This window comes from Emydura macquarii, unplaced genomic scaffold (genome assembly GCF_026122565.2).
Source record: "Emydura macquarii macquarii isolate MOO-44397 ecotype Brisbane River unplaced genomic scaffold, CSIRO-AGI_Emac_v2 contig_1644, whole genome shotgun sequence".
In the NCBI taxonomy this organism is placed as follows: Eukaryota; Metazoa; Chordata; order Testudines; family Chelidae; genus Emydura; species Emydura macquarii.
The window spans coordinates 15,230,553-15,255,082 of record NW_027131781.1 but is presented as its reverse complement, the minus strand read 5'-3'; the positions used below and the strand labels follow the sequence as shown (position 1 = coordinate 15,255,082).

Here is a 24,530-nt window from a genome sequence, read left to right as displayed (position 1 = left end):
ATACTCACTCTTATTTCACGAATGTCTTTAAAAATAATCACCACCTAAAGTACTATAGATGCAAGTTAACAGCTGTTATAGACCAGGCAAGCAGCAAGGGATGAACAAAGAGGCACACAGTCATAAAGGTATGTAAACAAATACCAGTTCACTGCCATAAAGTTATAATGAAGAGTACAAGAGACAGTCATAAATTTGGCATTGAATATTTATTCTGATAAACCTTTGTGTATTCCAAACTACTTCATATTAATTCTGTTGTAAGCAAAAACTTTTGTAACAAATGGTCCAAAAGCTTCTGTCAGCATAAACTAGACAGTCAATGCATTGCCACATTCTGTGGACATAATTTTCAAGTGCAAAGCAGATTATTTGAAAAGACAAATTTCCAACCTTCTTAACAGTTTGGACAATGCTAAAATCCAGTAACAACTCTTTAAATCTCTGCAAATTTAGTTCTCTTAGTGCCTTTGTAATAAATAAATAGAAAATATATCTTTTTCATTGTGAGGTCTATAAGAAAATGTACAAAACACTATACATCTAACTCCGAAAAAGGACCAGCTATTTCGGCGACAGATAAAACAAGCATTTGATCTGACACACCCCCCACCCCAAAAATCACTCTAATGGTGACAACTGTATATGTAGATGAATGTGAAAATATTTGCCCCAATAAAACCTTACAGACAGGATATTTGCAGTTTGTGAATGGACAGTTAAAAGAATGCACAAACTACAAGCAGTCAGTCAATTCGCTAGTTACAGAGAAGCACATGTACAACTTCTAGAATCCATATATATTTTAAAAATGATACATCAGAACTATTGGTTGGTGATATTAGACCAAATTCTGCCTTCTGCTCCATGCATTTAACTCCCATTGAGCTGCTTGCATTTCAGGGGAGAATCTGGCCCATTACGCTGTGCCATGCTCTCTGTCTAGGCTTAACAAGTTGTAGTGATCCTATCTTAAGTATTTACAGAGTAAGACCCATCCCCTTTCTCCAGAAGAGGCCCATGTGACCATCTTGGCAGGACAGAACAAAGTATTTATAGATTTTTTTTTCTGGATAAGATGTGATTTTAAAAAACAAGCATATTTCCTAGAGCCAAGTCTTATGATTTTACCCTGAGAATTCCAAAATCTTTGAAAATTAGATGCTATACTTTAGGACAAATAAAACTTGCCTTTTTATATTAGTTAAAGTACTCTAATCCTGCTCCATTGGGTTTGATTGAGTCTATAGGTCCTCAGCTACTACAGCGATGGGCTCAATATAAAGACCTAGTTGGATAGACCAGCGAAGGGCAAAAACAGGATGTATTGGAACACCAAATCCAAATCCCAGAGGTGTTTTTTCTTAAGGTTTTAGGAGGGGAACCAAGATCAAAAGAATTTTATTCATTATATTGTATGTATGATTTGCTCATACAGAGCCATAGATGCAGTTGTAAATACAGTACAGCCTCAATTATGGGAATGTCATGGAGGACATTGAATGCATTCATTTAACCAGGCTTTTGAATAATCATTTTTTTAAATGTAATTATTAGACTTAAGGGACAGGACCCTGTTTTGGCGAATAGGGAGTTTTCTATATAAATGAGAGTTGGATAATTGAGGTTGAACTGTAAGTGAGACTAACCTTTTTTTAAGGAACAGTTGTGACTGAGGCGGGGGCAGAGAACCTATATCATCATAAGACATTGTGAGAAAAATGTATGTCTCTTGAGAACTATGCCCATTCACACTGCATCCAGTGGAAATGGACCAAATGGCAAGAATGGTCAAGAGCAGACATGTCTTTGCTTTAATGAGAAATCCTTCATTAATAGGCTGTTTGTAAAGAAACAAGGGAAACGGGAAATAACCCTGGATCCTTTTTAAAAAATGCAACACTTGAAATTTAGCTAGTGGAAAACAATTATATAAACAGCATAGAAAAAAGCAATTCCAGTTTAAAACCCAGGAAGAACTGGAGTGGGACATACCTACAGTAGAACCTGAAGGCCACTCATAATTGACTCACATGGCAACCTGGTCTGTAAACAGTGACAGAAAGGTCTTGTGGAATTCAGCATCTGCACAGTGACATTATTTGCAATGACACATGGAATCATGGCTCCTTCATTCCAATTCAGAGCTGACATTTTAGATACAGTGGGAAAAGAAACTCAGAACAGCCCTATTTAAAAAAACAAACTAGCAATGGATTTTTTTTGGTGTGGTGGAGGGGAGACAAACGCAAGTGTTAATGGCATTTGAACAATTTGCCTACTTCTAGAAACTGGGTTTTGTTTTGGATTTTTCTTGGAAGTTACCCGAATAACAGAAGCCACTTGAGATGCCTCACATGACATTTGGGAAATGCACATCAGTGCATCATGTGGATATTTGAACAATATACAGTGTTTTTATAAAGTTAAGATAAACTTTCCAGCTTAATGAAATGTGGTTGACAGCTGAGGTTTACACAACTTTTTCTCATCATCCATTTTTTAAATTTAGAACATTATGTTTTGAAGGCAAGGGACAGAAAATGTACAAGATTACATTATTTTGGGAGGAGGGGTGTCTTCTGGGATCAACATTTAGTCTTCAGACCCTACCACGTGACCTCAAAGATCCCCTACATTTTAGTAGCCCTCCCTCCAGCAAAGATCTAGCTCCCTCTGGAGCCTATTAGTATATTCATGCCCCTGGCCAGAAGACACTACAGGCAAGTAATGCACAATACATTGGGCCCAATGTGGTTTCCATTGATTGCACTGGAAGCATGATTGAAACCTCACCCTGATTAGGGGCGGAGTAGGATGACTCCCCAGCATTTCCTGCATGGGAGCGAGACCCCCCCCTCACCAAGTGTGGATCCTCTCTGTGCCTGCATAACATGCTACCACTAGCCTACTGGGCTGGCTCTGAAGATTTATATTTGAAGGAATGTGTAGGAAAGGCTGAGTGAGTGAAGTGCTTGGCTATCAGGTCTTTTCCACCTGTTTGTGTTGCCTGGGAAAAACACAGAATCATGACAACAGTTATTTAAAAGCATAAATAGCAATCCATGGGAATGCCAGTTGCTGGTTATTGGACTGAGCAGAATAGCAGGTCATTGATATTATTGCTGGTGCATGTCTGGATGATGAATGAAAACTTATAAATGTGTGCTGGAAATATGTTCTTAATGTGTTTGGCAGGTAGGGTTAAGTCACCCTGCCCTAGACAAAGGAACATGATCCCATCTGCATGAACATGTCTCCAATGTAAATTGAGCAAAGAGAGAGACAATGGAAGTACATTTACATAGAAGGTAAACAAGGTCATCAAACTAGCGTGTTAGCCACTTAAACTAGGAGACTGCAAAAATAAACATGTCGTCAGCTCCCTGGTGGACATAGCAAGCTGATGTCCCAGGAAGACTTCCTGACTTTGAAAACGAAGATACAACTTTGAGGATATAAGCACAGAAAAAAAGCCTTTCTGGCATCCTTCACCTGAAGAGACAAAGAAACAAAGTGCTTTGAGCCCTGTGTTGGGTCGGGGGTAAGAACTGGAAAAACAATGGTGGTGAGAAAACTACTTTGAACAAGAGGCTCCAGTTTAAGTTAGGTTTTAGTCTTCGAAGCATTTTTACTTCTGTTTGTTGGTAGCCATTTCTGTCTCAGTGCTGTCTACTTGGTATCACTTAAATATCATTCCTTGTTAATAAACTTAATCTTCTTGTATTACACCACCACCTCAGTGCAGTGTTTCAAACCGAGGTGTACAATCCTCAGCCAAACCAGCAGGCTGGTGCTGGGTACTGTCTCTCCAAGGGAGCAGCGAACTTCATAAGGTTTGGTGAGTGCTACAGTGAGAGGGGCTGAGCAGTGCATGGGGAGATGGTTTTGGGTAGACTTGGGACTGGAGAGGCTGATGGTGTCACCCTACGAGGAGTAATCAGGCTGGTGGAAGCCAGGGTGAGGTCATTGTGCTCTGAGCAGGCTGCTGGTGTCAGGGCTCTGAGCCATAGCTGCATATGATAGCACAGAAGCACCCAGGGTTACTGTGTAGGTGGTGACACAACCCCTTATTGGTCTGGGTGAACTCAAAGCATCACAATGTGTTAAATCACTCCTATACCAGTTCTTTCCCCACGATGTACCATCAGCTGAAATGTTATAGATAACTCCCTGTTGGTTCAGCAGGTACAATTTAGTCTCAGGATTCTGCAACAATTAGACAGAATAGCCCAGAGGTTTTCAGATAATTTCTCGTTGGGCCATGTTTTGAAGTTTTTAGACACGGACTATAATTTATGCTCTCTGTTCCAAATTTTCAGCCAGTCTCTGAATTTGCATTCCCAGTTTGGTGCGAGCCGCTGATTGTACTCTCAAAAAAAGCAGAGAGTGGATGCAATCAGTCTCGTGAAAATTCTGAGCCTTGTATGGTAATTAGATTTGGTATTCATTCCTGAGAGGCTCACAAGGGATGTAGAAGCAGACCATAATTGGAGCATGCAAAAGGGCACTGAAAAACAACACTATTTGACGACAGTCTTGCACCAGATATTAGCTTAGAAAATAAAGGTAAACCTGGTATCAGTGAGCAATTCAATAGGGCAGGATCAAACCAGATGTGCAGCACAAGGAATGCTGTTTGTCACATGTAGCCACACTACCCACTTGCACTAAGATTTCTGCATGTACAGCAACAAAGAAATACTACATCTCTGGAGATCTGTGGCAGGATACCGGTTGTGAGCAGAGTCAGTAGTCCTTTTCTATTGGGGGCAGTGCTAACAGCAGGAAGGCAAAGCACGGTGTCTTCATAATTTCATTTTCTTCACCACAGGAATTGGTACTACTTGATAGATTTTAGCTGCATCCTCCTCAGTGATCAGTTTCACCCAGACTGGTCGAAAGCTGCCTTTGAATCCGACAAAAGCCATTTTATCTGAAAACCAACAGCAATAAATAGGTAGTACAATCAGCTGCAAACAAGTGGAAGCACCTTCATAGATTCCAAGGCCAAAGGAGACCATTGTGATGATTTAGCCTGGCCTCCTGCATAGCACAGGCCATAGAACATCCCCCAAATAATTCCTAAAGTAGATCTTTTAGAAAAGCATCCAATCTTGATTTAGAAATAGTCAGTGATGGAGAATCCACCACAACCTTTAGTAAAATGTTCCAGTGGCTAATTACTCTAGTTAAATGTATAGCCTTATTTCCAATTTGAATTTGTCTAGTTTCAGCTTCCAGTCATTAGATCATGTTATACCTTTCTCTGCTAGATCGAAGAGCCCATTATTAAATATTTGTTCCCCGTGCAGATATTTATAGCCTGTAACCACGTCACCCCGTAAACTTCTGTTTGTTTTCCTGCCACTCACACACACATGAACTTTGTCATTCTACCTGCGTTAAAGAGGGATCCCTGGTTATGAAGCATTAGCAAAATTTTCTGGTGTATGTGTTAGATGTTTGCAAGGTCATACTCTGCTGTGTGTCATGTGAGCTATTATTAATTAATTAATGCAGAGAAAAACACCACAACGTTGAAATGTCCTGTTTTTGACATTTTCCAAATAAAACATTTCAATATTTAGTTATTAAACAACTCTGTATCACATTTTGTATAAAATTATATATTATACTCTAATACAATTTTTTTTTAAAAAGTCAGAATCCAAATGAATGGCCCAAAATGTCACTTTTCAGAATTTTTCTTTGCAGAGAATTTTGCAATTTTCAGTTTTCTTTCCTATTTTGAAGGCAAATTTTGAAATCTTAAAATTGTTTGAAAAACAAAAACTTCTGTCCTCCACACAGCTCTACTCGCAGTGACTTGTTTTAGCCAAACAACGTTGTAAATTTGGTTCTTGATAAACAGGAACCTCACAATAAGGTTCAAACAAATAGGACTCTTCCCCCTTTGCCTCTGTCTCGAAGTGCACTCTGATCTTTTTGAACCATCTTGTACGTAATGGTGCTGGCTGGAGACTCCACTTTCAACTCTTTCTGGTTCCTTTATCTCAAACAAAAGTTTTTGCTAAAGTTACAGTAGCTCCCACTGGTAAACTCTCTGGGTTTGGTGTCTGCCTTGATGCAACGTAAACATGTGCAGTTCCAGAGCAGATATGGATCAAACAATTTCTCAGAACATTATACAGTCTGTTACAGATATGTTGGATGCTGGGGCTAGGTGTGGTAGTTTGAATACCTGATTTATCTTTGAACCAATGGCCATCTTAAATGAAATTATTAGTGGAACCCCATGACTAGAGAAGTTATAGATGGAAAAGAGATACAAGAGCCATCTTCCATGAAGTAAGTGCTCTACCTTCTAAAATTAGTAAAATTGTGTCATTATTTTTGGGAACACTATTTAGCAATGGTCATTGAAATGAAAGTGTGCACAGATATATTGCCTTTTAGAGATGTACTTTCAGGAGGGAACTCAAAACAACTCTGTGTTAAATCATAGCACCGTAGACACAGAATATTGCTAGATAGATATGGAAGGATTAGGCATATGCAAGCAAAGCAGGGTGAAGTTTGGAGGATTAAATAATCCTCTGTTTAAAATAGCTGTTTAGTTGGGCTGATACTTGGCACTTTGGTTTAACAGTCTGGATGTTTAGGAGACACCTGGACACACTCAGAATGTTCTTTAATTTGGTATTTTCATTCTACACTGCGTGGAAGGGTCCTATCTGGGCACTTTTCCCATGAAGGGTACCAAAATGAACTGCCTTCTCTACAGCTGCTGTGGAGGCCATTTTAGCATCCATTCACCAGGATGTTATAAGAGTGTGGCTTCTCCTTATACTCTATTTTCCCTGATGGTAGACATCTCAGTGAGCCTGGATGGCAGGAATCCTGAGGTCTTCCCCAGACTGTCCTCAAGGAGGCAGGTCTGCATATCCCTCTCATCAACACGTGAGTCCAGTTGATAAGCACAGTGTCCACTCATTTGTGCAAAGTCAGTTTACTAGCAGGAGTTGATACATTAAAGTTTTTTAACTTGTTAGATAACCAAAAGCAAAAAGCTTTCATTAATATTTTAAAACTTCCTGTACCTTTTAACTTAAAACCCTTCTCTGCTCCAAGTTTTTCCAGTACTTTAGTCCATGGTCCTTTTGAAATGAATCTTCCTTTAGATGACATCACCACGATAGAACTAAAGAAAACAAAGCCATTTATAAACAAAAATGAACAATAATTGAACCTTTGTCATTTGTCTGATTTAAACACTGGTGTCTGCCATCAGTGTGACACTGGGACACATGCCAAATATGTCATCTATGTTCTCCAATAACGTAGCCACATATTCACTTTTCCATTTGTGCAAAATCCATTAGGAAGCATACTTAATTTGCTCATTTTACATTGAATTTCTAGAGTGGTTTAAATGTTCTAAATCAGCATTTCCCACCCCACCCCACTCAGAGAGTGAAATGGACTCCATCTGAGATGTATTCAGCAACTTTCATTTAACTCTTCGTTTCCCCATCAGCAGTGAACTAAATCTCAAATAAATTCACCTCCCTGAAATCTGTGCAGAGGGTCTGACATTTTTCCTTCTTTTTGAATGCATGTTCGATGCACAGAATGTGTTTTGTTGGTGTCCTTACATATAGCACATGGGGTGCTTTATAAGGTCATGGGGTGCTTTATAAATTCAGACTGATGATCAGTACAGGGATCAAGTCACTTCACCCATCACAAATCTGCAGCGAACTCTGGGGTAAAATTCAGCAGCTGTTCAAGCAACACTATAAAATGGGTTAGGGCAGAAGTTGAAAAAAAATCACCTATCAAATTGAACCTGGAAGGGGCATTCTGAAGACAGAACTATCCAAGCTGAAGTATAGGCAGGCTAATGAGGTTAGCACCCCTATTCTTCAGCAAGGTGCCAAGACATCTCCAGTGACTGCACCAAGAAATCCTGGCCCTATTGAAGAAAATGGGAGTTTTGCCATTGACATCAATGAGGCACAGATGGGGCTCTGGCCCTTTCAGTCAAGTGTGCTCCTCTTCATTAAAGAAGCATTGCAGTGTGACTGATAAAATGTTTGACTAGATTAAATCTGTTTACTCTATCTTGCTAGCTTCCCAGTGATGTCAATGGGTGCTCTGCATATAGAAGCCTTGGTGGATCAGCCCCACTGTGTTACAGCAGAACAGTCACTAGAATTAACCACCCAAGAGCTCCTTGTTTTCAAGGTATTACTACGTAGAATGCAACTTCTGTGCCGCTGAATGGAGTAGCAGCATCTTCACATACTAATTCCATTTAAATCATAGAATCATAGAATATTAGAGTTGGAAGGGACCTCAGGAGGTCATCTAGTCCAACCCCCTGCTCAAAGCAGGACTAACCTCAGCTATATCATCCCAGCCAGGGCTTTGTCAAGCCTCAGCTTAAAAACCTCTAAAGATGGAGATTCCACCACCTCCCTAAGTAACCCATTCCAATGCTTCACCACCCTCCTAGTGAAAAACTTTTTCCTAATGTCCAACCTAGACCTCCCCCCCTGCAACTTGAGACCATTGCTCCTTGTTCTGCCATCTACTACCACTGAGAACAGCCTAGCCCCATCCTCTCTGGAACCCCCTTTCAGGTAGTTAAAGGCCGCTATCAAATCCCCCCTCATTCTTCTCTTTTGCAGACTAAACAAGCCCAGTTCCCTCAGCCTCTCCTCATAAGTCCTGTGCTCCAGCCCCCTAATCATTTTTGTTGCCCTCCGCTGGACTCTCTCCAACTTGTCCACATCCTTTTTGTAGTGGGGGGCCCAAAACTGGACACAATATTCTAAATGCGGCCTCACCAATGCCGAATAGAGGGGAATAATCACTTCCCGTGACCTGCTGGCAATGCCCCTCCTAATGCAGCCCAATATGCTATTAGCCTTCTTGACAACCAGGGCACACTGCTGACTCATATCCAGCTTTTTATCCACTGTTACCCCCAGGTCCTTTTCTGCAGAACTGCTGCCTAGCTCGTCGGTCCCCAGTCTATAGCTGTGCATGAGATTCTTCCTTCCTAAGTCCATTGACACTTTTGTTCCCGGTTTTGCCTTGCAATGGAGAACCAGAAACAAAAGAGTCAATAGTCACTGCAGCCTGGTCTACACCTAAAACTTGAAAAATTCACACTCCTGAGTTAAGCCAACCTAAGCCACAGTATAGATACGGCGAGGTTAATGGAAAAATACTTCTATCAACCTAGCTATCATCTCTCAAGCAGGTGGATTAATTACAGTTCTGTAAAAACCCCTTCCATCACTGTAGAAATTGTCTACACTAGTGTACCATAGCTGTGCCGCTCTAGTGTAGACAAATCCTTAGTCTGTTGTCAGCTTAAACCTCAGCTGTTAAGTTTAATACTTGCACTGTTATCACACGAACTGAGCTTACTGTGTGTATGTAGTAATGTTCTTAGTCTGCTATTAGATTATTTTTTCCTTTCACTTTACAAAAAAAAAAAATCATTTATTTCAGCTAAGCCTTTCCTGTCTTGGAGCTTTCAAAAAATAGCTTCAACTGGCTCCAGCTGCTTGCTTTGGGAAACTCTTCACAAAAGAATGAATATGCATAAAATATGAAACTTGGCCTGCAGTAAATTCCTAAAGTGAATTAATAGGCTCCGTCATTCCAAGGGAAAAAATAGCTATTAAAAATGTACTGTTTAAACAGACTCATAACAGAAGAAACGATTTTTCTTTCCTGGATAAATGGCATGTTTAACAGCTATAGCTAAATGTCTGGCAATACCCCATTTCCAGAAAGCAGACAGCAGAATGGAGGAAAGAGTACAATGGGAGGGGTTAAGAGGACATTTCAGAAGAATCCAAAAGAATAATCCAAGGTTACCACCCTGCTGAATACATATTGCTAAATTAGCATCTGTGAGGTGCTAACCACTTTCAACTCCCATTGACTTCCATGGGAGTTGAGGGCTCAGAAGATCAGGTTCATAGGCCTTGTGTACACACACAAAAGTGGTACTGCTTTAATTATACCTGTACAGTTAAAGTGATACAAGCTCTCTACTGTGGATGCAGTAGTCAAAAGGTACTTATGCAGGAAAGGGAATAAGCTATACTGGCTTAGGGCATCTGTAGACCAGTATACCTACATCCACAGTAGGATTTATACTGGCATAAGTATTTTGATTTAAAAAACAAAAAAATTAGCCCCGCTAACTAACATAGTTATACCAGTACAAAATCTGTGTGTAGATCCCATCTTAGACAAATGACCCATGCTTCACCTACTAGAAATTCCAGTAGACTCCATCAACTGATCTTCCTTAATTTCTATTGGAGGAGCAGTTGCACAAGGAATCAGCAGGACAACAGACCCATTATTCTGTTCCAAAACCTAGCTGCCATTTGGTACCAGTAGGAATCAGATGACAATTTTCACTAAAATGCACATGCCTGGCTTGAGTAAAATCCTGCTTTCACTGAAGCCATTGGGTCTGATTCTCAGTTACATGGAAGCTCTTTCAAACCACTCTGGCAGTGTAAAGTTGAGTAAGCGTAAATATGAATCAGGCTAATTGGTTTCAATTGGGAACAAGATGGCACTCTTTGCAAAGGAGGTCAGGAGTGTACTTTGACATATCCTGAGTATTGAACTATGAAAGAAAATTAACTAATTTACTCATCTGCAATAAATACTCTACATATTGCTGCAGTACTCAGTGTCATTCAAAACAGTAGAAAAAAGCAGCAGTATCCACTTCAAAGGAACCGTGCTTCGTAAGAAACTTTCTGTGAGGCATTAGAATAATTGTTGATCAGCTCACATAGGCTTCAGACAAGGTTAATCAACAAGATAATGGGCTCCAGGATACAGCTGCTTAAAACGTGTCGGGTACTCAGTGTTCCAGTTTCATTGCTCTGGATCTCTGGCTACCATGCGTACAGAAATCAAAAACACACAGCACATGTGTTTAGGGATGGAAAGCATGCACATAGCATGCATGTATTTTATTAGTGGCATCTGCTGAGAACTAACAGATTACCCAAGCAATACAAAAACATAGATTAGGAGCATAATGGTTTAGGAACTGATATTGACAGTTTATTCACAAATTTACAATCCATATCTTAGAGCTACTTTAAAACTCAGTCTTTGGATTCTGATAGAGTCAATGGATACTGAACTGTGTCATGCAACAGGACTATTAACCCATATCAGGTGACAAGGGCTAAGAAAAAGGTCAGTGTCTCAGCAACACTCGTGTGCTACAGTTTTATTACACACTGGATTATTTACTCACTTGTTTTTGATGTTGGTGACATAATTGTCTATCTGCGCTGGGATTCCCTGTAGAATAGAGTTTTTGAAGCTTATTCGGTCTACAATTTTTCCATGCTCCCCATCAATCACAACTACCTGAATACCGTCATCAGACAGGAAAAACTTCTTACTGTCAACCTGCAGAAAAGAAAAAACTCTTGATGTATCAAAGAATTCCAAGCTCATAACAGTTAACTGTAAGAAGCTTCACAACTCTGGCATAACAGCGCTGAACTGCCCTTTGCTTCAAGGGATAGGATTCCCTAGCTCCTAGGTTATATCAACCTGAATCTTTGCCTACTCATTTTCTTAAGAGACTCAGCATCAGTGACCTAATTCCTAATGATGATCAATGGTAATTTCCTCAATAAATTCTGGGTGAAACCTCAGAATTTTAACCTAAAGTATTTCTAAAAGGCCAACAAACATGGCTGTGAAGGAACCACTTACCTCAATGTATGCAAAGTCATCCTTGAGGTGGAAGTATCTGGTCTTGTATGTTTCTACTTTCAGCTCTAGGAAATGGTCTTTATTCTTCTGCTTAAAAATAGAAAACAGTATTTACCATTTTTGTACATTCCCCAAATGCTGTTTATTTTAAACCAAGAGCTTCCTAGTAGTTTAATCAACAATAAAAGTACCTAACAAATTGAGACTTGCGAAATTACACAGTTAATGAAATCTGGGCAAAATCTTAACCTCTGAGCTGATCCAGTCAACATTTACATTTTGGTAGTTTCATAAAAAGTAAAACTAAAGGAAATTTTTGCTATGTGCAGTGATATGTAATTCATTGACGCTTTGATCTAGGGTGACCAGATGTCCCGATTTTCTTGGGACAGTACCAATATTCAGGGCTTTGTCTTACATAAGTGCCTATTAACCCTCATCCTCCTCCCGATTTTTCACACTTGCCATCTGGTCAACCTACTTTGATACTACATGCCTGCTCCAGGTGAGAAGAGTAAGAAAGGGCTGGACTGGGAGCAGAACATGGACCTGTCTTTCAGCAGAATCCTTCATGTGCAAACGAGGCACTTTGGGTACATTCACATTGCAATACAAGACCTGTGGCCCTGAGGCTCAGAGGCCAAGGCAATTGACTTGGTTCATGAGGCTTAGGCTGTGGGGCTAAAAAAAAAAGCAGTGTAGATGTTCAGGCTCGGGCTGAAGCCTAGCTTCTAAGACTTCCCATCTCAATGAGTTTTGGAGCCCAGGCTCTGCTCGAGCCCAGGCGTCTGCTTTGCTATTTTTAGCCCCACAGTCTGAACCGGAGTCAATTGATCCGGGCTCCTCAGCGATTTAGTGCCGTGGGTTTTTCTTTGCAATGTAGACAACCCTTAGCTACACAATCCCCACCCCCAGCATTGCTTCTGATACTAGGCACGCATGACTGGCAGCCATGCCGCAGAACTCTCAGCACTGCAGATCACGTTTTCCTGAGCAACCTGTCACCCTGCTCAGCACTTTGTAGCTTGCATTTCTGTGCACAGTACTCCACACCTGAGCACTGGGGGATCGAATTCTTGCTGTGAAATGCAGCTTTCAATACCCCCAAGCTATCCCCATTGCCCCATGACTATCCAGCAGGCATGTTTATAGTCTGGAAAAGTAACTGTTAGGGAACATCTCTTGCCGCTTTAGGTGTCTCTTCCTTTAATGAATCTGCGTTTTCTGTACTTGCTAGTGGCTGGTGTAGGTTGCTTTACACTTCTGGACCATTTCAGAGAGCTATGCACAGGACAAAGTAGTTCTTGTAGAGATGATCTCCAGGGCTATGCAGAATGATGCATGATAAAGCTCGTAAATTTACAACAAGACAGAACAACAAAGTACTTTACCAGTAGCGTGTTAGATAGCTTCTTAGGCATTGGCACATCTACTATTGGAGTCTCAGTGTATTTCGGATAGGCCTTGGCTTCACAGTCACTGATTCCAGCATTCTTTGGGATCACAGCTTTTATCCTTATCCTCTCGCAGCCTTTGACTGAACAGAAGGCAAAATTTTCCTTCTCATTCTGAGCTTTGAGTTTCAGAAACAGCAACCTGCAGATGGGGGGTGACAATGCACAAATTACTGGGTATTAGACACCAAAATGAATGCAGTACATCTCAGTGCTTTGTGATAAGCAATGTGTAATACAGCCATCCCAGACTGATGCTAAGAGAATATTTATACCACATCACATATTGTGTATCTATAGATCTCTAGAGGCCCACTATTTTTACATAATTCAGTGTGTGCATGTATATTTAGTCAGAGGGAGGAGGATGCTCCCTGGGAATGGGGGTGGAGGGATAGGAGGGAGAGCAAGGGGAGTTACTGAGAATGGAGGTGTGTGGGGTGGAGGGTAGCCTGAACCAGGCTGGGAAGGGGCTTCCTGGTAGTTCCGACTGCCATGCCTACAGCAGTTCCACCATGGCTGGTGCTCCCCCAGCCCTCACCAGGTGGCTAACGTGACCTGTGTGCTATCGCCCCCTTGCTCCATGTCCATGTGCCAGTGCTCTTTGCCATCCTCCACTCCACTCTGGCAGCTAATGCATGTGCTACTGCCCCTCTCTCAGGTCAGGTGTCTCCACTGGGACCCCTAGTAGCTGGAAGGTAGGACCAGGTTGGGCCGTGAAGTCCTACCTTCTCCCCAGTAGCCAGTCCAATCACCATGGCCCTTCCTCTGGGTCCTGCTCTTGCCTCTCTCCAGAAGATGTTGTGGGGATGAAAACATAGATTTGCCTCCCCCCAGTATTTCCATTCTGGGAGCGCTAGCCCTCCCCTCCCCATCCCATGTTTATTATAAACAAACTTCTCTCTCTCTCTCTCTCTCTCTGTCTAAAAAGCAGCCTCAATTTCCTATAAGAAAGAGTCCGATCTCCTACGGGTTCATTTGTCCTGTTCAAACCCATTAGGCAGTTATGCCTCACAATGTTGACGTTTATAAATGGTCGCGGTTTAAGATTCCTAGATCTAATTTTTGAAATGAGAAGGGTTTTATGCTTGTTCAGTGTAACTTCAGCTTTTCATTTTATCCTGATGTGTGTTCATTTGGCACCGGGGGCAAGTGGCAGAAGCTGGGAGCGCATGAATGAGTGGCAGCCAGCCTGAGCCAGAAGGAAATGAAATTCTGCTCAGGTCTCAAGGAACCTGTGTGTTTATTGTGATCCCAGTTTGCATTTGAATGTTGGTCTGAGCCGAAACACTTTCTGACTCAGATGGCTCGCTCATATATCGGTCTAGTTGAACAAGGGCTATTTCCTTACCCAGTGTCCTCATCCCAGTAATAGTATCCTTTGGTAGGATATCTGTGCTCCAATTTGTCCATCTGCAAGGTCCTATAGAAGGTCCCAATTTTGTATGTTTTCTTCAAGAGGCGATTGTGGATGTCTGAGAGAATGGAAAATGTTGTCCCTTTAGGATAACACAACCCTAGCTGGATCCAGTCATTCCTAAAATAGCAAAGAGCCACATAATAACAAATAATAGACACATGACTATGACTTTCCTGGGCATGTCATAAGCCAAGTTAAATAATTCACTCTGAAATGTAACAATTTTTTCCTGGCTGGTCAACATAATTTAAACTTTAAAAGAACATCTATGTGCTACTTAAGCAGTATGGGCTAAACCCATCCCTTATGTAACACTACTGAGGTCTATTCACCAGAGATTAATTTGATCCTAGGCATCTAAAAAACGTATCCTGTTACCTTTCAGTACCTATCCTGGGGAACATAAATATGCTGACAAATTAAAAGATGAGGCAGTTCAGAGTGGGCTTCATGGAACAATTAGGTCAGTCCTGAAAGAACTCATGACTATTTTAATACCATCACTCTTTAACAATTTACAGCTACGTTACTGGGTTGGAATGTTACTTTTGTGGGTCAGAGTTTGGAGGGATCACTCACTTGTTGAAGTTGATGAGCCATATAGCCAGTTCCTCGGGTGCCGTCTTGTCCCAATGGACAGTATAACCTTTCTTCAGTGTTATAACTGGCTGATACTGCTGGTAATGAGAACTTTTGCTTAAAGCCCCCTCCAAGTAGAGAGGATGATTATGATAGTCATTTTTGATTATTTTCATTCTCAGTGTGGCAGACTTGTAGGCCTGGATGTATATCTAGATTAAGAAAATAGACATGATTGGTTTAATAAGATAGGTGGTTACAAATTGGCTTTAAGTGGATTACTCTGAAAACACTTGCAGTACCTAAGAAAAAGCTCAAAAAAAGTCACTGCACATAAAAGAGAGTGAAGGACTGGTTCTAGGCAGTGGTACAGGATGCTTTTATGGCAGAAACAATAGTTTTGTGGTTAAATCACAGGACTGGAAGTTAGGAGATCCAGATTCTATTCTGGGTTCTACAGGAGACTTTCTTTGAGACTGCGCGTTAAGTTGCTTAACTTAGCTGTGACACAATTTCCTCCATAAAAATGGGGGAAAACACTTCCCTACCTTCAAGTCAATTTGTGAAGCTTAATTCATTAATGCTTCTGACATGCTTGGAGATCTTTGGATGGAAGTTGCTACAGAAGTGCAGTGTTCTTTCCATTGTTTAATATTCATGGCCAAAATTTTTAAAACGCCTCTGAAAATGTGCTGCAATATTTACAGGCAAACTCATCTGTGTGTGCAAAACCACCCAAGCAGATGCACTATCAAATGCTATGACACCCTGAGTGTCCTATAAAAGTGCTTATTTCGGAGTTCAAGATGACTTCAAGCTCTATAGTACTGGGAAATTTAAAATAGCTATAAACCCATCACTTTCCACCCCTGTACTCCCAAAGCAGTGACAGTGGTGTGGTGTAATGTCAATTCTTTGTACCTGTGCATAGTGCCCGCTGCAAATCGCACCTCTCCAATCTGGAACATCAATGCAGTCTGGGTGTTTGATTAACCAGTTATCTTCCTTTATAAGGTATGAGCCGGGATATTCTGACACAGAGCCATCTACATCATGAAAAACTGATGTTTTATCACCATCCATATTCAGGTTATTGAACCAGGGTCCAGGTTCTCCAAAGAACACTCTTGAGGTAATCTAAACAGAACAGTGACATATATTTATATACCAGAGGAGCAATTCACTGCTTAGCAATTTAAGTAAAGGACAATTCTGTGGTTGTTGGTTTGGACAAGAAGCTGCATTTGGATTTGCTGGTTACTCTAGGGGTGGGGAAACTTAATAGGGCCAATGTTTTAAAAAATGGCCATTGGTTTTGGGTGCCTTGGTTTTTGGGTGCTCGACCTGAGACATCTTAGATCTGGTTTTCAGAAGCTCAGAGCACCCAGCTGAAGTCAATGGAGTTTCAAGGTGCTCAGCACCTGTGGAATGAAATCAGGCTCTAGGTGTCTCAGGCTGGGTGACCTCAAAAAAAGAGCACCCAAAATCTGTGGCCACTTTTGGCCATGTTGGTCTTGTCAAATGTCACTGGAATTTCTGCTAGCTGACTAAAATATTTGGGTCACCCATCCCTTGTCTACATACTGCATGCACGGTCAGTGCTTGAGGCCAAAGCAGGGTTAGGTTATGCACTGCAAACGTCTGCTTGGTCATAGCCCTTTCCCATTGACCATGAATGGAAGAAGAAGAGGATAAAACTAGCAGCATTCTACTCTCCTGGCCTCCATGCTGGGATGAGAGGTTCAAGTTTTGGAGGAAGGTTCAGGGAGGTTTTTATTTTATCTGATCCAGTTCACGGATCCCAACTTCTTTTTTAAGTTTATTTTTATTTTTGTTTAATTTTCGTGCTACATTAAGTTGCACTTGCACTGGGAACAATCAGCCGCCTCCCCTGGGACATGTCTGCTCATGTGACCTATGATTAGTGGTTCTTATCCAAGTAAAATAAATTGAATGTCACAAACCAGCCTGATGCAATGTGGCTGAGACACTTTGGGGGATTTTTGCCCCCCTTACCAGACACTTGGCACAAGGATTTTTAATCAACTTTAATCATGAAATTTTAGCAAATCTGGTATTTAGTAAAAATGAGGCAATCAAAGTCATTCATTCAATCCACAGAAGTCTGTAAATACATTTGTAGGGCTTGTTGATTGGATTCAACAGCTGCCAAGTACATTCTGTCAGGAAGGAGAATACTTTCAGGACCAGCAGGCATATATTTATACAAGCAGATGTAAAAATACCTGTAAATCTCTCTCTCATCAGGATTAGTTCTAACTAATTGTTTGGTTTGGTTCAAACAAGCACCCAAAAATTCACATGCATATTCAAAGCTGATCTGAATTTTTGGCCAAATTCTGCTCTCATTTACATCTAGGAAACTGATGTAAATGGAATTACCACATGTAAATAAGAACAGAATTGCCTTGATTCAGCCCAGTTTGGTATTTCCTTGGTATTTCTTACTTCTGATTGGGCTGGAACTTTCATAAGAACAGCCTTTCCGTGCTGGTACTTCAACATCTTGCCCCAGCTGGATCCCAGGGAGCCTGATTTTCCACTCCCCTATACTGGTTTTACTCCAGCTGTAACTCTATGAACTTCAGTAGAGTTACTCCTGGTAAGTGGGAAGGGAATCAGGCCTAAGGGAGAGCAGAGGCTCACAGAAATAGAAATGCTATTTATTTATATGGCAAAAAAACTTTTGTGGAAACAGGCCTGGTTCTGGTTTGTTCTGAATTCATAAGAAAGTTTGGACTTTTTTAAAAAAATCCAAACCAATTTTCTTATCCCTAATTTACATCTGATTTGCTAAAAACTTGGCAATCATTTGGACTAGGATGTTAGGCTTCCAGTTCTGATATTGGTTTTTCCCAGTGGTCATTTCCTGAATCCCATTTTTCACCATCACACTCACATCCAAAACCAGGATGACAAGGAGCCTATTTTAAGGAATAACTCACGGGGACATCTTCAAATAGAATGTCTGTGACGTTGTTATTGGGGCAGCTCTGCCACGCATTGTTGAGCCGGAAAGCCAGCGCACTTGTGTGGCGACCATCCAGTGCAGCAAACTTGCGGAATGTGCAGTTTTGGACATTGATTGGCCCGTCATAGAACTGAATCCCTCGAATTGGAAAATTCCTAAAACATATTTGAAAAAAAGAGAGGAAGATCTGGTCACAGTGAGTTACTGTAGGCATCAGTATATATATATCAGATAACAGATAACCACCTGATGCATGCTCTGAAGCAGAGCCATCAGGGTGAATCTGAGTTAGTGTTGCTTTTGTTTTTGCCTGTGCAACCCTTCATGCTTATGAGTTCAGTCAAGGTCTCTCGTGTCTAAGCAGTTCATTTTTATTTGGTCTGTACTCCTACAGGGAAGGAACATTGGATAATGCCAAGGCATTGACCGAAGAAGAAAAAATTCATGTGCAATCACAAACAAGTTCTGCAGCAGTGAAACCTGTAACCAATCAGATCTACACTCCTCATTCTGAATCACTGCGGGGCTAAAATCCCAAGACAGCTTTCCACAGGAGCATGGAGATAAGCCATCTGGCAGAAATAAAATTAAAATTGGCCTTTAAAGTAGTAAAAATGTTGCATTGCCTAGGATACAGTTTTAAGTTAGCTGGCACACTCCAGAGCACCATACCCAAGAGATCCTTTAGATACCAGCTGAAAGATACAGAAGAGGTATGCTTTTTTCACATTCTGATTTGAATCAGATGTTTTAACCCCTTAGCAGGCTTGGATAAAAATGTCAAGGATAGCTCATAATAAATAAGACCACGATCCCTTACTCAAATGAGAGGTTCTTCCTCACACAAGAATTTCCCATTCAAGTGAGAGTTCCCTGCCGTTGGGAGCTCTTACACACAACTTCCATTGAAGACAATGGCCGGGTGTTTTAATATAAAGGACTGGAGGACTGAGTACTAAAAGAACAGCCTTTCCCTGTTGATATAGCGGATAGGCCAACTGTGCCTCCATTGACAAGCAGAATTGGGGAAAGACATGCAGAACGATATGGCATTCAAGCTTTTTGTTCACTGCAGACTACTATTAGGGTGGTTACATTTTTAAGAAGAAGAACAAAATATCATTGCATTTGCAAAACCAACTCAGAGCACCAAGATCAAGGAAGACGTCACACATGAATTCAGTGGCATTTTGTAAAACATTTAGCAAGGGCACAAACCCAGCAGCACGGCAACAACAACTCTGCTTGGTCCAAAACCCGGGCAGGGGTTCTGAGAGATGTCCTTGGCAACTGGTAGATGATAAGGCTCGAGACTGCTGAATTGCCTGATCCTTGCTGACTACGTGTACACAGTTGAAACACCTGCCCCGTTAGCCAACTCTTCCTCTACTTTAGCAGTCTCCCCAGCCCAGTTCACGAAGCAGGTATTGATGCTGTCTTGGCAGCCTGCGAGTGCATACCTGCCAGCAGCAGCTGCACAATGAGCACATTGGGAACAAGAGACATGAAACAAAATCCTCTGTGTATAATTTCTTCAGGTTAAATTACACCCAGTAGTGCTGAAAAAATAGATCTAATTCTCTGAAGCTTAAACAAACAGAAGGGATGGGAATGGTTTACTTGTGCTGGGAAAACTTACTGGCCTATGGGGAGAGTCCTTCCACTGTGATCCAGGCCTCCAGGCCCCCAAATGTGGTTGTCCATGCTCTCTGTCCCCACATTTTTACTCTCACCGACAAACAGGCTGTTCTTTATTTCTTGCTTTGAACCATCGTCATGCGGGAAAGTTCCTCCGCTAGGAGAGAGACAGAACGGTGTGTTAAAGGGGCTGCAAATGGCAAACTGTTTTGGAATCAGAGGCCAATATCAGAGGATGGCAAAGTAGGAATGAATAACACTTACCTTGCCAAGGTCAGGCCAATGCCATTGTCCGCAAACCTGCAACGAGAGAAGAGTGGGGAGGTGACTCCACAAGCAATGAAAGAGAACCTTTGTTTTTCCCATGGAGAGGCAATGCTGAATTGGGACATCCAAACCAGTAAGGATTTTGGTTCGAACAAGGAGGGCTGTGGTTAATTAACACAATTAAGCTCCCTTATGTTAAGTGGGAGGGTGGGGGGAACTTAAAGCTTTAGCAATTTTGCTCACTTTCCAGTTTGCGAATAAAGTTTTATAGCATGGCTCATAAGATGTATAGATCAAGTGTAATAGTAGTTGGATAGATCCTCAACTGGGATTATATCCTACCATTGCAAGGGGAGGGATTTACTTATCCAATAGTGATCAGCCTTTTTTCCCCCCAATCTCTGTCGACCAGTTACGTAAGGAGGTCCTGTTTGTCTCTCAGTTAAAGTATTTTCTGTTATTTAATAATCCTCTGCCCTCACACATTATCCCCTTGTGCACCTTTGTTTATTACTCCTATAGGCTTTCCATGGAGTAGCTTAAAAAAGAGTAGAAGGACTTTTGATTCAGGTCTATCTCTAATCCGTACCTGATGACTGATGAAACAGAACTTTGGATCAAACTACTACCGAGCTTTGGTGAGCCTCAAAATCCAAATCTGGATCTTAATTTTACAAATGGGTCCTTTTTTATAATGGGTCAAACCAGAACTCCAGTTCCATACACCCCCAAACATTGAGGAAGTTGGAATCCAGATACAGAGATTAGTGTTATAGTTTGAGCCCATCTCTACTGTGTACTGACACAAGAATCACAGTTACAACTTGGTGCTAGAATTTAAACCGTCAAGCACAAGACAAAAATCAATGTGAAGCTAGGATCAGAATAAAAATAATTCCCTTGTTTCTGTCACTAGGTGGTAGCACATCACAATGCTATATACTTTTTACTTATTATTCCAACAGCCCCATGAAATGTGCATTGTAGTTTATGTACTGCATGCCGTTAACACTGGTTTTGTTAAAGTAATACATAAGTCTTACTATAGCAACAGAAATGAAAACTAAGTCTGACTATGGCTATAAAAATCAAGCTACAGTTTGTTGGCTGCAGCCTCAGATTCACTCAAAATGAAACTGCCAAAAATGGATAACATGGTATTTTAGAAACCCTGGTATCTCAGTAACCAGTGCAAATGTCTAAATAACATGCAACTAATCTAAAAAGGCAGAATTAATTGCCTTAGGAATGTTAAACATTTCTGGCTAATACAGTCCATAAGAAGAACAGATAATAAGATGATTTGATATATGCCTGCCCATTCCGACCTACTTTCATTCTTGCTACTCTCACCAAGTCACTAAGACCAATTTATAGCCAGTGATCACTTTAAAAGGCTTGGGTTATTCTATGGCAAGGCAGTTTTTGCAAGCAACTGGATACCACATACAGACAGACAATCATACTAGTGTAATACAAGGTACCCTGTAAACTAGCTTTTTACTTTTTGCCTTGGTTAATTGAGGCTGCTATCAAGATACTGGATCAGATGCAGAAATTGAAGAAGATCATCTATTGCCGAGTGCAAAGAGGATCTGTTCTGTTCTGAGTAGCACAGGAAACTACTTTCAAAGAGCATACAATCTGCATTTTTCCATTTCCTCTCTCTCCCTCCTCCCTCCCATGATGCATAGTTTTGTGTCTGCTTCCTTGGTACTGACTTATTCAGCACAATGCTGAACCACATAAAACTGAACCATGACCCAAGATTAGCCCTGAAGGTTGGTTAGGTTTTGTTTTTTGTTTTATTTAAGCTCTTCATTTTTCACGTAGAATTGTTTATTTGAGTTAAATTTTTGCTGCTGCTTTGAAAATCTGTATCAAGTCACACTCAAAAACAATTCAGCAGACTCTTCACTGCAGACAAAACGGGTTTTGTTTATGTAAAATAATGCCTGCATTTTCTTAACGTTTCATTTTTATTTTAATCTTGACCATATGCAAGGTGCAAAGCGATATAAATAGTCTAAACCACAACTATGCTTGCCATAAACACTGAGCTGAACTCCTAGGGTTGAAATAAGGCAAAACTCACTGGCAGTCATCCAGCCACACGTCTCCTCCCCTCAGCCAGGCCCCGTGGTCCTGGTTCTTGTACGCAATAAAGTGTTCAATTATTGCAGGTTCCCTTGGCTTCAAAGGGTCAGCGTCTTTGTGTGGACTATATCTGTAAACGCAAGAGGAGCAGAAACTGTCGTTAGTGGAAGGCAGTCTATCCCAGTGAGATTCTACTGCTATATTGACTTGTTAAACATTTGGTGGGATTGTTTCTGCTAAACACAGGAATTGCCAGACTGGCTCAGAACTATGGACCATCTAGTCTTGTAGCCTGTCTCTGACAGTGGCCAGTACCAGCTGCCAGGAATACGCAAGAAATGTTGCAATAGTCAGTGTGAAATAACCTGCCCCATTGGTTGAATGTTCGTTTATCTTCCAAAGCATGAGATTGTATTCCTTCTAAAACTCTTAGGTTTGTTTCTTTTTTTTTTTTAAATCCTTCCTACTATAATGCTGGAGATTCTTGTTATCCACATAAACATCCAATTCTTTTCTTTTGATCCTGCCCAACTCTTGGCCTCATGAATATATTGTGGCTGTGAGTTTCGCAGGCTAACTGCATTGTGTGGAAAAGCAAAGATGGTATAAAAATGAAAGCATTTTCAGGAGACAATGTTGGCATCTTCTTTGCTGCTCCTACCATATGTCACCCTGGCCACTAATAATGAGATTTATTAGTTCGTAAGCTCTCAAACATGATGAAATGATGGCCTGATGAGTCATGAAGGAGAAAGGCAGAGATAAATGGAAACTGCAGTAAAGCTTTCCCACAGTTGTTGTCTGGCAGCCTGCACTTGGTGACAGCATCTGTGCAAGCCTTGATAGAATGATGTTAAGTTGGGTGACACAGTAGGTGAGGTAATATCTTTTACTGGACCAACTTCTGTGTAGCTCAAAAGCTTGTCTCCCTCACCAACAGAAATTGGTCCAATAAAAGATATTACTTCACCCACCTTGTCTCTCTAATATCCTGGGATTGACACGGCTACAAGTACATTGCATTTTGGGGTGTCATTTATTCCTGCTCCTCGGGGCAGCTATCACTGAGGAGAGTGTCTTCTGACAAATGCAGTGCAGTTTAGAAAAACCTGACAGATTAGCATCCACCTCAGGGCCAGCAATGGACAGCACTGAGATGAAAATTCATGGCACAGAAATGTGTAGCGAGGCTGTGTTGGCAAATTAACAGATACTCAATAGCATTTTGTTTCACTTAATAAACCATCATATGAAGCTAAATTGAGCATTGGCAGTGTCATCATTGTGAAGTCACTTGGTATTCCTGGTAAAAGCACAGACCCTGGTGAATTCACTAAACACTAACAAACATATTCATTTTGGGATGGATTGTGTGTCATTTATTTACACCAATATATATCTGGAATAACTCTCTTGGAAGTGGGAGTTAGCTGTGGATTTATACTTCTCTAACTGAAAGCAGAAAATGGAGTTGCTCTCTATTTACAACAGTTCAACTCAGCACAGAATCTGTCCCAGTAAGATTGTCATTCAGCAATGCTCTTTATTAATTGCTAAGGTTTTAGAGCTCATTCCTGCCTTCATATTGTAAGGCACAAACCTTTTGGAATCAGCTACTGTGTGTATATGCCACAACCCGTTTTCCAAGGCATATCATATTCTGGTATATGAAGAGACAACATCAAACTCTCCATTGTAGTGCAGATGCTTATTACAGCAACGGAAGGGGTTCTTCTGTTGCTATAGTAAATCCACCTTCCTGAGAGGTGGTAGTTAGGTTAACCAAAGAATTCTTTGATAGACCTACCACTGTCTACACAGGTTTAGGTCAGCTTAGCTACATCTCTCCAGGGTGCGTGTGTGTGAATTTTTCACACCCTTGAATGACATAGCTCAGTTGACGTATCTTTCCAGTGTAGAACAGCCCTCAGTAGAATTCTGAGGTACTGTCAGGGTTTTTAACACAATCACTCTAATGGGCTGAGCTTACACTCCTCACCAGCTATCTTGTAAAATCAACTACTGCAGTCGTACATGACTATGTGGGAAGAGAGAGCGTCGATGAGATTCATGGAGAGTGTCTGACTGCAATGGTATGTGTAGGCCACACCCCATAGATAGAAAGTGAAAAAATACACATCTTCCTCCTTTTAAGCAGAGACTCCTCTACAAGTGTCTGTCCTCATTGCACGGTTTGCTAAGAAACCCAGTCCTGGGGGAGCGCGACTGAGCTCAGCTGGAGATAACTAGTCCATTAGGAAAGAAAACAATGAAACATGAGAATATTTGACCAATTCTCTCTGGGTTTGGGGGTCTAAACTAAGATCCAGATTCA

General features: G+C 41.1%; 1 protein-coding gene across 1 annotated transcript in view; it reads right to left on the bottom strand.

Annotated features, from left to right (window-relative positions):
• Positions 1-201: 201 nt before the first annotated feature.
• Positions 202-24,530, bottom strand: part of CEMIP (cell migration inducing hyaluronidase 1) — a 65,104-nt gene continuing 40,775 nt past the window's right edge. Inside the window, exons 17-28 of the mRNA XM_067555714.1 lie at positions 22,194-22,325; positions 20,096-20,131; positions 19,833-19,988; positions 18,168-18,348; positions 16,123-16,338; positions 15,202-15,413; positions 14,554-14,739; positions 13,140-13,344; positions 11,749-11,835; positions 11,279-11,436; positions 7,065-7,165; positions 202-4,936 (exon numbers count right to left, since the gene is read on the bottom strand). Coding sequence (XP_067411815.1) covers positions 4,809-4,936; positions 7,065-7,165; positions 11,279-11,436; positions 11,749-11,835; positions 13,140-13,344; positions 14,554-14,739; positions 15,202-15,413; positions 16,123-16,338; positions 18,168-18,348; positions 19,833-19,988; positions 20,096-20,131; positions 22,194-22,325 — 1,798 coding nt within the window. The 3' untranslated portion in view covers positions 202-4,808. The remainder of the gene's footprint in view (positions 4,937-7,064; positions 7,166-11,278; positions 11,437-11,748; positions 11,836-13,139; positions 13,345-14,553; positions 14,740-15,201; positions 15,414-16,122; positions 16,339-18,167; positions 18,349-19,832; positions 19,989-20,095; positions 20,132-22,193; positions 22,326-24,530) is intronic.